The sequence below is a fragment of the Carlito syrichta genome, unplaced genomic scaffold (assembly GCF_000164805.1).
Source record: "Carlito syrichta isolate Samal-C Ts95f unplaced genomic scaffold, Tarsius_syrichta-2.0.1 Scaffold45655, whole genome shotgun sequence".
Lineage (NCBI taxonomy): Eukaryota > Metazoa > Chordata > Mammalia > Primates > Tarsiidae > Carlito > Carlito syrichta.
In genome coordinates, this window is record NW_006989751.1 from 38,046 (window position 1) to 47,964 (window position 9,919).

The following is a 9,919-nucleotide window of genomic DNA, read 5'->3' on the forward strand; positions in this document are numbered from 1 at the left end:
CTGTCTCTGTATATATTTATATAAACCCAAGGTTAGTATATCTCTAAACAAGAAGAAAATGCACATATTTAATGTCTGCATTAGCCATACTGAGTATTTACTAGACAAGAAAGAAAGTATACCTGAATCTTTCCAAAGGACTATCTTATGCATTATATTCCCTTCTCTAGAACAATTTGGATAACATTTAACAATAAAATGATATTATAGAAAAGCACAATACTGTCCAAAATAAATAAAATCCTCAATGATTTTATGGTATATGTATTTAAACTTTATTTTAAGAAATACATTTTGCAAGCATATGTTTGTATTTTGTAACTTTTAGGCAATAAAAGCAGCACTTCTATCAAAGTTGTGAAGTTGTCCCTGTGAATATGTACACATCTTTCTCTAAGGTGTACACTCAAGGGTCATTGTTGTTATCTCTTCCTATAAATGAGACAATTCCAATCTCTTTTATTAATTAATTGCTACAATTCATATTTATACTAGTAAAGGACTAAAATTCTACATGCACAGTTTTATGTTTAAACATGGATGTTACTATTTATTACCTTTGACCCCAATACGCTATTATTTTGGTATCCATTTTTTACTGAAAGTGCACCATAAGAACGAAGAAGAAATTATCATAAACTTTAAAAGAAACATAGTAGCACATGAAGAGTATCACGGAGATGAATTGTAACTGGCTCATACTCATAGGTGAGGTACAATTCTGCTCATGACTTCCCAAATTTGAATTCAATGATATCACATCCACACACTGATGCTGACCCTGGGGTATTTACAACACAGTAATAGGCAAATAAAACAAACTTAGGTTTGATAGAAATGATTTCTCACAGTGTTGGTTTAGCAGCACACCATTAGGTTGTTCCATCAACAACCTTTGTGTTGATTTGTAGTGATAACATTTCTAAAGAAGGTACACATGTGGCAAGTTATGGAAACTGATGGCAAGTTATGGAAACTGATAGGTGCTAGGACATTCTTTAGGACTTAAGTTTTCAGGGTGAGAAGCAGATAAATTCCATTTATTAAGTTATTTCATCCTAGTTCCATGTTGTGAGCTGAAGAGATAGAGAATCCACAGGGGACACATCAGAGAATATGATAGTTAAAAATAAAGAATATGCCTGAGCCTGCGGGTTCGAGACCCGCCTGGGCAGGCGAGACCTCATCTCTACAATAAATAAAAAAATCAGCCGGGCGTGGTAGCACGCGCCTGTAGTTCCGGCTACTTGGAAGGCTGAGGCGGAAGGATCGCCGGAGCCCAGCAGGTCGAGGCTGCGGTGGCCAGGAGCGGCCACTGCACTCCAGTCTGGGCGACAGTGAGACTCCAACTCAAAAAAAATAAAATAAAATAAAGAATATATTACATGAAAGTGAAGCAGAGCAAGAGATCACAGAGGTGTGAATCCAGACTCCCCATGGGGGATGCAGGCTCCTGTCCAAGGGAAGTTGAAAGAGTGGTGGGGGCAGTTGAGGAAAGTCAACTATGAGGAGAAAAAAACCCGCAGTTTAGTGGAGGAAGAGTCTTCCAGACGCCCCAGGCATTTTTCTGCACCTGATCCATGTTTACCACCTCAACATTCTCGACAGACAATTCTCCAACGTATGTCTCAGACTTTCTTCCAGAACTTCCTGGTTTCATCAGATTTATTTCCAAGTTTCTACTGCTCTGAAGGACTCATTGTTCTCTCTGGACTTTACCTTCTGGCTGCATCCTGGGGAATTCTCTGGCTGTGCCAAGCACCAAATAGTATAATCCCAAGTACCCCTAGGATCAAGCCAACCATGCCCATGTGGATGAGATTCTCCACTGTGTAATCCTGGGGCTGCGAGGCTTCAGATGGTGCAAAAAGGGGCCACAGTGGTCAGGGTAAGTCAAAATCACCCTGGACCTTGTATGTCCACCCAGGCCACCTACCTCCCTTTAACAAGACTTGACGTTCCTTGCCCAGACCCATAGCTGAGAGGATCTCCTTACTCACCAGTCTTGGAGTCTGACTTGTTCTGTGATGGGCTGGTGATCTCTGCTGCTCCTGTGATCTTAAAGGCAAGGGTATTGGTGGGGAGCTCTAGAGACCTGAGTCTTTCCCCTGGGCTCTGTGCTCATGTACCATCCACTTCTTGTGATAGAACTCAGATGTAGTCCCTTAATAAAGCCTGTCTCTGCTCCAGAAGGATTTACTCTGGCATCTCCATGGGATTCTTCAGACTGTTTGTTCTGTGAATTCAGACTTTAAGTATTTATCTCATTGGAACAAAGTGTAGCTGACTCTTAAGTGTTCAGAGTTCTTAAGAAAAAAATGAATTTCCAACTGAAATAATTGAGTTTTTGTATTTTTTGTGTTAGTCTGGGACATGGGACCATGTAAGCTGATTCCCTTAGAAATGAGATTATCCAGGTTTTTAGCAGTTGAGGGCCTAGACCCCATGGATGAGGGGTTGGTCCTCAGGGCTCCTGAATGTCAGGAGCACAGAGAGGTAAAAATCTGGGACTGCCTCCTCTTCATGCCACCTCAGACAGTGTCCCTGAGGATTCTCTGTCCATCTGTTTTTTCATTATGTCATACTTCATATAGTAAGAACATCTACAATGTACACACACACACACACACACACACACACACAAATGCACACAACATATGAAAACATACACTTATTTTTTATTTTTTTGAGTTGGAGTCTCACTCTGTCACCTAGACTGGAGTGCAGTGACCGCTCCCAGCCACCACAGCCTCGACCTGCTGGGCTCGGTGATCCTTCTGCCTCAGCCTTCCAAGTAGCTGGAACTACAGGCACGTGCTACCATGCCCGGTTAATTTTTTGATTTATTGTAGAGATGAGGTCTCGCCAAGTTGCCCAGGTGGGTCTCAAACTCGCGGATTCAGGCAATTAACTCACCTCAGCCTCCCAAGGCGTGGGATTACAGCCTGAGCCACTGAGCCCGACTGCAAACGTACACTTTAAAAGGTGATTTTGCCAGAGGTTCACAAAAACAGTATGTACATATATTTTTAAAGTGTGACTCTAGCAGGGAAGACCAACAGCAAACATAAAAATCATACCCGATGAAAAAATATTAACCATATAGTTGAAAATGTGTAAATATAAATGTATGTATATAGATGTACTATATATGTTCCTGCACATATTCACATTTAAATTGAGAAAAATTGGAATACTAATTAGAAGTAAAATAGCAAAATGTTTTCATTTCTTTTTGGTTACCATAAATTTTGTCAGTAACATAGAAGAGATCAACTAAATTAATGTGTAAGAAACAGAACTTCTAATAAGTAATATGAAATAAAATCAATATTTCTGAATTAATAGCTATGTTATAAATACTATTGTGCTATTTGTAGCTGGGTGCAGTGGTGCATGCTTGTGGTCCCAGCTCTCAGAAGGCTGAGGCAGGAGGATGCCTTGAGAGCATGAGTCTGATGCCAGTGTAGGCAACACACATTCATTAATGATCTTTAATTTCAACTGCTGTGAATTTTTAAAAAAATATATTTACTAAAAGCTACTTTCCATAGTAAAATTTCAAATTTGATCTATCCTAATGAAAACTAGAGTAAAGTTTTTAATTAATTAATTATTAACTACTTTTTTAGTCAAGTCTCACTCTGTCACCCAGGCTGGAGTGTGGTGGCACCATCAAAGCCCATCACAGTTTAAACCTCCTGGGCTCAAACAGTCCTTTCACTTCGGTCTCCTGAGTATCTAAAACTATAGTTGACACCATGACTGACTATTTCGGTTTGTTTTTGTAGAGATAAACTCTCACTAGTTTGCCTAGATTGGTCTTGAACTCATGGCTCCAGTGAACCTCCATTTTGGTATCTGAAAGTGCCGGACGACAGACATGAGCCACCATACTCTTCCAAGAGTAGAAGTACTTATTTTTAAACCATAAGTGCATACATCTATTAAACAGCAACAATAGACAGTTATGCACAGCAAAGTTAGCATAGAAATGAACTGCACTACATTTCATTAACATGGGTACCTGCATAATGAAATTTGTCTACCTAACCCTGAAACGTACCCAACATCTATAAAATAAAGATTTAAATAAAGGAATGAACTGCACTGAAGACATGCTGTGGATAATCCCCTAACATGCCTCCAAGGAGCAGGGGAACAGTCCCTCTCTAGGCTCACATGTGCCCTGAATATAAAGACTACCAGGTGAAAACAAAAGAGGCTCTGCTGAGTGGTATCCAAACGTGAGAGACTTCTCTCTGAAGGAGCTTGTTTGGGGTAGTCTCCATCTTCACCACTCTCACTTCCCACTGAGGCCTGAGTAGCCTCCTGCCCTGTCCTGAGATGTTTCATGGACCCCCTTGTGTATAAATGAGGGGGTTCATTCTCATGGTCTCTTGTAAATAAGGAATAAGATCTTCCAAGGGAGTATCCTTCCATCCTCTCTCCTTCTCGCCCCACCTATTCCTCTTCTACCACCCCAAGGATCTTCACTGAGTCCATGTCTAAGCTGAACCAGAAATTCTGCTGAGTTGGTTCATCCTTCTCCTTCTACTAATCAGGTGTACTCCAAGTGCAAGTTAGAGGACTCTGTCTTGGCCTGCAGTCTGATTACATGACCTAGGTTCACACACTTCTCCTTCCAGCCCTCCTTACTCTCTAACCTGATTGAGACTTTAGGGGTGGGTGCCCACAGATGGGTGGTCCCCATTTATTTCCACCATCTTGTGATCTGTATCCTCTTCTGTGTACTCTCCTTTTTATTTCCCACATTTCTAATAGTCCTATAGTGCTCATGGATGCGGGGCTCTGAGCTGACCCACTGAGCTCAGAAAGGACAGGGCCAGGGTTCCTCACCTGAGACCACCAGTTCCAGGAGTTCACTGAGTATGACAACAGAAAAGTGCTGTGTGAGCCATAGAACCTTTAGGTATCCCCATGGGTTGGGGTCACTGGTCTCATGGAGAACTTGCCCTGGTACAGCTGAGCTCAGTATTTTGATGTTAGCTGTATGGGGTTGGGAACTGGCTACCATCTCAATGGACAGAAGGAAAGTGTCTACCAGGTACCATGATTGACACAGCTTGGCCACATTCTCTTCTGATGCCACCATGGAGCCTGGCTGCGCCAAGAAGAAGGGTCTGCTGGAGAGCTTTCCTAGAGAGAAGAGGATTAGTGTGGGGCTGCTCCATCTTGTTCTGATCTGAGACCTCTCCAGGACCTCTCTCTGAGAACCCTCAGTCTATCTGTCTGTGTCTGTTGTCTCTGAGTCACTCCCTCTCCCCAATACATTGACACTTTCTGCCTCTTATCCCCTTGAGATCCTCAGCCATCACCATCTGGGGATCACCTGGTTGACAGGGGTTCTGCAGAGTTTGGGTCCTTGAATGAATTCTCTGGGCTCCTGACCTGCAATCAGGATGTCCAGGGGGGTCGCTGGATGCTGAATAACTGGAGGAGAGGTTCACAATAGTATCACTACCTACTGGCTCCTGTGGGAGATTCTCAGAGGGACCAGGGGGAAGCTGACCTGAGAAAGTCCTGGCAGGGCTGCCAGCCAGGGCACTGGAGGAGGTGCCTTTCCCTCCTCCTTGTATAGAATGAACCTGTCGTACCTGACATTAGAGTGACACTGCAGGCTCAGGCTCACTCCAGGGGTCACAATAGGGTCCTGCTGGGTCAGGAGGGAGGGTTTCCTAGACACTCCTGGAACAAACGAGGAACGAGGACTGTAGGACTGGCTTGTCCCAAATTCTCCCTTCTCTGTCCTGGCCCTGAATTTCTCACTGTCACTCCAAGCCTGAGTCTCTTACCCCTGGGGCTTCTCTTTTAACCTGTGGCTGTTGTAGGAACGTTTTAGACCATGGGCTTCTCCCTGATCTTGACCACTGTCTGTCTGATTGTTCTTCTTCTCACAGTCACCAGGACACAGCAGCGAATAGACCCCGTGCCTTCTTGAGCTAGCCCCTTCCAAATAAGGGTCACTTGAGATTCCTTCTTTCCTCTCAGAGCCTCCCATAGGGTTTTCTTCACTCTTTGACACATTCATCTACATATCCTTATGGGGCTTCACCATAGTTAGCTATCAATCAACCTCCCAACACCATGTCCGGTCCCTGAAATTGAATAAGAGAAGGCAATGGCTTCCTCATCTGGGATAGGAATATCCAGAGGATCACTTGGTTCTGACCACACCTGTGGGGTGTTCCTATAATAGCCATAGCATCTGAACTTCCACCTGTGACTGGGCTTCATGGGGCCCACAGGGAACAGGGCCTGGGACTGCCCATAGGAGTGTTGCTGTGAATCCTGGGTCTAGGAGAGCCTGTTTTCTCCTTCCTCAGTGAGAACAAACCTGCTAAAACCTAGTCCTGAGCCATACTGAAGGGTAATGCTCCCTCCTGTGATCATGAGAGGACTTGGCAGGGCTGCGAGGGTGGGTTTCCTGTAGGATCCTAGGAGAGAAAGAGGCACCATATTAAATGGGGTTCACAACTCCCATGTGATACTGCAATGCTGGGCTGCAAGAGGGGAGAAACTCCTGAAGTCTAATCCCCTTACTGAGGGCAGAGCCTGAATCTGGGACTATAGTTGTCTTCTCACCTGTCACTACCAGTTCCAGGGGGTCACTGGTCTTTGACAATCCTGCAGGGCTGTGATAGTGACAAGAATATCGCCCTGCATAGTGGTCTGTCATGCGTTGGTTGTTAAACTTGACCTTGTTCCCAGGTTCCAGGGAGTTCTTTCTGTCCCAGATTGATGAGCTTCCCTCTTTATCCAAATAGTACATCTGGGCCTCTGGAGTCCCCTGACACCACATGGTCACAGAGCTCCTCCAGATGATCACAGAGCCTAGCTCAGCCCAGAAGATGGGTTTGGGGAGAGTCTCTGGAAGAAAATCAGACTCTGGGTCCCAGGACATCCCACCCCTCAGATCCCAGCTTTCAGTCCCAGGACCCTCCAGACATCCTCCAGAAATGACCCTTCCCATCCCCAGTTACATAGGGGTAGCCTCTTGTCCCCAGTGAGGAGGTTGGACATGGTACATCGAGGGACAGACTCAACTGTCTGCTCTTGATCATGGGACCCAGACTCAGTCCTGAAAGAGATTTTCTTGTGAGAGATTTTCCCCCTGAAATGTGAGAAAATCGCTGCTTTCCCTCAGCCCTGAGACTTCCTTGTAGATCAGGACCTGGTTGTGAGGTGAGTTCTTTCCCATAGTAGAATGTCCCCTTTTCACCCCAAAGTCTCACCAAGGCAGAGCAGGGTCATGAGTGTCGGGGTCATGGTGTCTTTTCCTACTGACCCTGGATGTGTAGATGAGACCAGGATGCCCTCAGGAAAGAGAGCACAGGGTGTGCATACTTGAAGGATGGTTCATCCCAGTCACAGTGTTGTCTCAGCAGCAGCCCACAGGAAGGGGAACTGCCTTTTCTAGAATTTTGGTTCTCACTTTCCAGGGATGGTGCTGGAGCAGGCACCAGACAGCACTGGGCCATGGGGCCAGGAGAAGAAGAATTTCTGATCCCAGACTGCTATCTACCTTGTTTAATTTCCTTTCCTGATGAAGTACTGATGCATTTTTATGGAGTATTTGCAGTGTGCCTTACCCTGGAGATATATCACTGAACAAGAAACAAACAAACAAAACACCCTTAGTGTGCAGACTTAAAAATAACAACAAAGCAGATATTAATAATCATATATTAATAATTAATTAATTATTGATATACAATTAATTAATTAACAAATAATTAATAATTAATCACTATTACTCCTGTAGCAAACACCACAAGAGGAGGGAAGGGGGCTTAAAAGAACACGGGTGTAGTATCTTGTAGTTCTGAGGTTCATAAATCCAAAATGCATCTCCTTGAGCTAAAATGAACTTGTCATTAGGGCTACATACTTTCTACAGACCCCAGAAGAATCCATCTCCTGCCTTTGTAAGCCTTTTCTGCCTTTATAAGCTTCCTGCTTTCGTGTTGACCTTGCTATCCATCTTCAATGCTGCCAGTCACATAATTCTAAATTTTCTTCCATCTTCTCATCTTCTTCTCATCTGATTCTGCACCTCCTGCCTCCCATTTTTATTTATAATGCTCTTTTGTGTTTACATTGAACTCACCTGGATAATCCCAGATAAATTTCCCACCCCAGGATCCTTAACTTAACCGCACCTACAAATTATCTTTTTCCACATAAGATGTCATATTCACATGTTCCAGGGATCTGAACGTGGACATCTTTGGGAAGTCATTATTCCACCTACCACATGCTTCCAGGAACTTCTTCTGCCAAAATTTTTTTTCTCATATCAATATTTTTTATTTTGAAATTGTGGGGTAGAGTTTAGGGTTAGGTTTACAAATATGCTTCGTTCAGACACCCTTGTTGATAAGGGGTGTCTCCCCATCCCCAGAGAGATATTGGCTACTGTGAATCCCACCTCCCTTCTCCTTCCCCCCATAGTTTCCCACCACTGTCAGTCTTTTTTTTTATATAGTATTATGGTGCATGTTCAAGGTCCGCTATATGAGTGAGAACATGTGATACTCAGATCTTTGTTTCTGTGAGAGGTCACTCAGTATTATTGACTCTAGTTCCATCCAGGTTGCTGCAAAGTTAATGATTTTGTTCTTTTTTATGGCTGCATAGTATTCCATCATGTATATGTACCACATTTTTAAAATCCAGTCCTCTTTTAATGGACAGTATGGTTGATTCCAGGATCTTGCTATTGTGAACAATGCTGCGATAAACATATGTGTGCAGGTATCTTTTTGGTAGAGTGATTTGAGTTCTTCAGGGTATATTCCCAGTAGGGGATTGCAGGGTCATATAGGGGGTTGATATTCAGAGCTTTTAGGAAGCTCCACACTGTTTTCCACAGACGTTGCACCAGTTTGCACTCCCAACAACAGTGTGGAAGTGTTCCCTTTTCACCACACCCTCTCCAGCAACTGTTATTTTTTGAGTTACTGTTAATTGCCTTTCTGACTGGACTTAGTTGGTATCAGTGTGGTTTTCATTCGCATCTTCTTGATGATCAGTGAGGTTGAACATTTCTTCATGTGTCTGTTGGCTTCTCGGATGTCTTCCTTTGGAAAGTGTCTGTTCATATCTTTTGCCCACTTTATAATGGGCTTGTTTGTTTTTTCTTTTCAGCACATTTGAGTTCCTTGTAGGTCCAAGATGTTCCCAGTCTGTAGGCTGTCTCTCTGCTCTCTTGATAGTTTCTTTGGTTTTGCAGAAGCTTGTCAGTTTAATGAGATCCCACTTGTCTATCTTATCTCTTATGGCCTGTGGGTTTCGGGCTTTGTTCAGGAGTTGGATACCAGTTCTAATTTCCATAAGGGTGTGTCCTTCATTTTCTAAGATTCTCATGGTCTGAGGTTTTACATTTAGGCCTCTGATCCATTTAGAGTTAATTTTGTGTATGGGAACAGATAGGGGTCTTGTTTGAGTCTTCTGCATGTGGTCAGCCAGTTTTCCCAGTACCATTTACTGAATAGGTTCTCCTCTCCCCAGTGGTAGGTGGTGGTGGCTTTGTCGAAAATTAGTTGGTTGAGAAACTGAGGTTTAGCTTCTGGAATCTCAATTCTATTCCATTGGTCTATATGCCTGTTTTTGTAAATACCAAGCTGTTTTGATTATCATAGCTTTATAGTAAAGTTTCGAGTCTGGTAATGTGATACGGCCTGCTTTGTTTTTTTTTGCTGAGGATTGTTCTGGCTATTGGTTGTTTGTGTTTCCATATGAATTCCTGTATTGTTTTTTTCTAGGTCTGAGAATGTTGCTGGTAATTTGATGGGTATTGCAATAAATCTGTAGATTGCCTTAGGTAGGATGGACATCTTCACAATGTTGATTCTTCCAATCCATGAGCATGGGATATTTTTCCACTTGTTTGTGT

At 43.3% G+C, this 9,919-nt stretch overlaps 1 protein-coding gene across 1 annotated transcript; it reads right to left on the reverse strand.

Moving 5' to 3' along the window:
• Positions 1 to 1,715: 1,715 nt before the first annotated feature.
• Positions 1,716 to 7,290, reverse strand: LOC103249745 (leukocyte immunoglobulin-like receptor subfamily A member 5). The gene is given in 6 exon segments (XM_021707441.1): positions 1,716 to 1,852; positions 2,001 to 2,059; positions 6,164 to 6,458; positions 6,607 to 6,891; positions 7,064 to 7,102; positions 7,257 to 7,290. Coding segments are annotated over 6 exon segments (849 nt in total).
• Between the last annotated feature and the right edge of the window lie 2,629 nt (positions 7,291 to 9,919).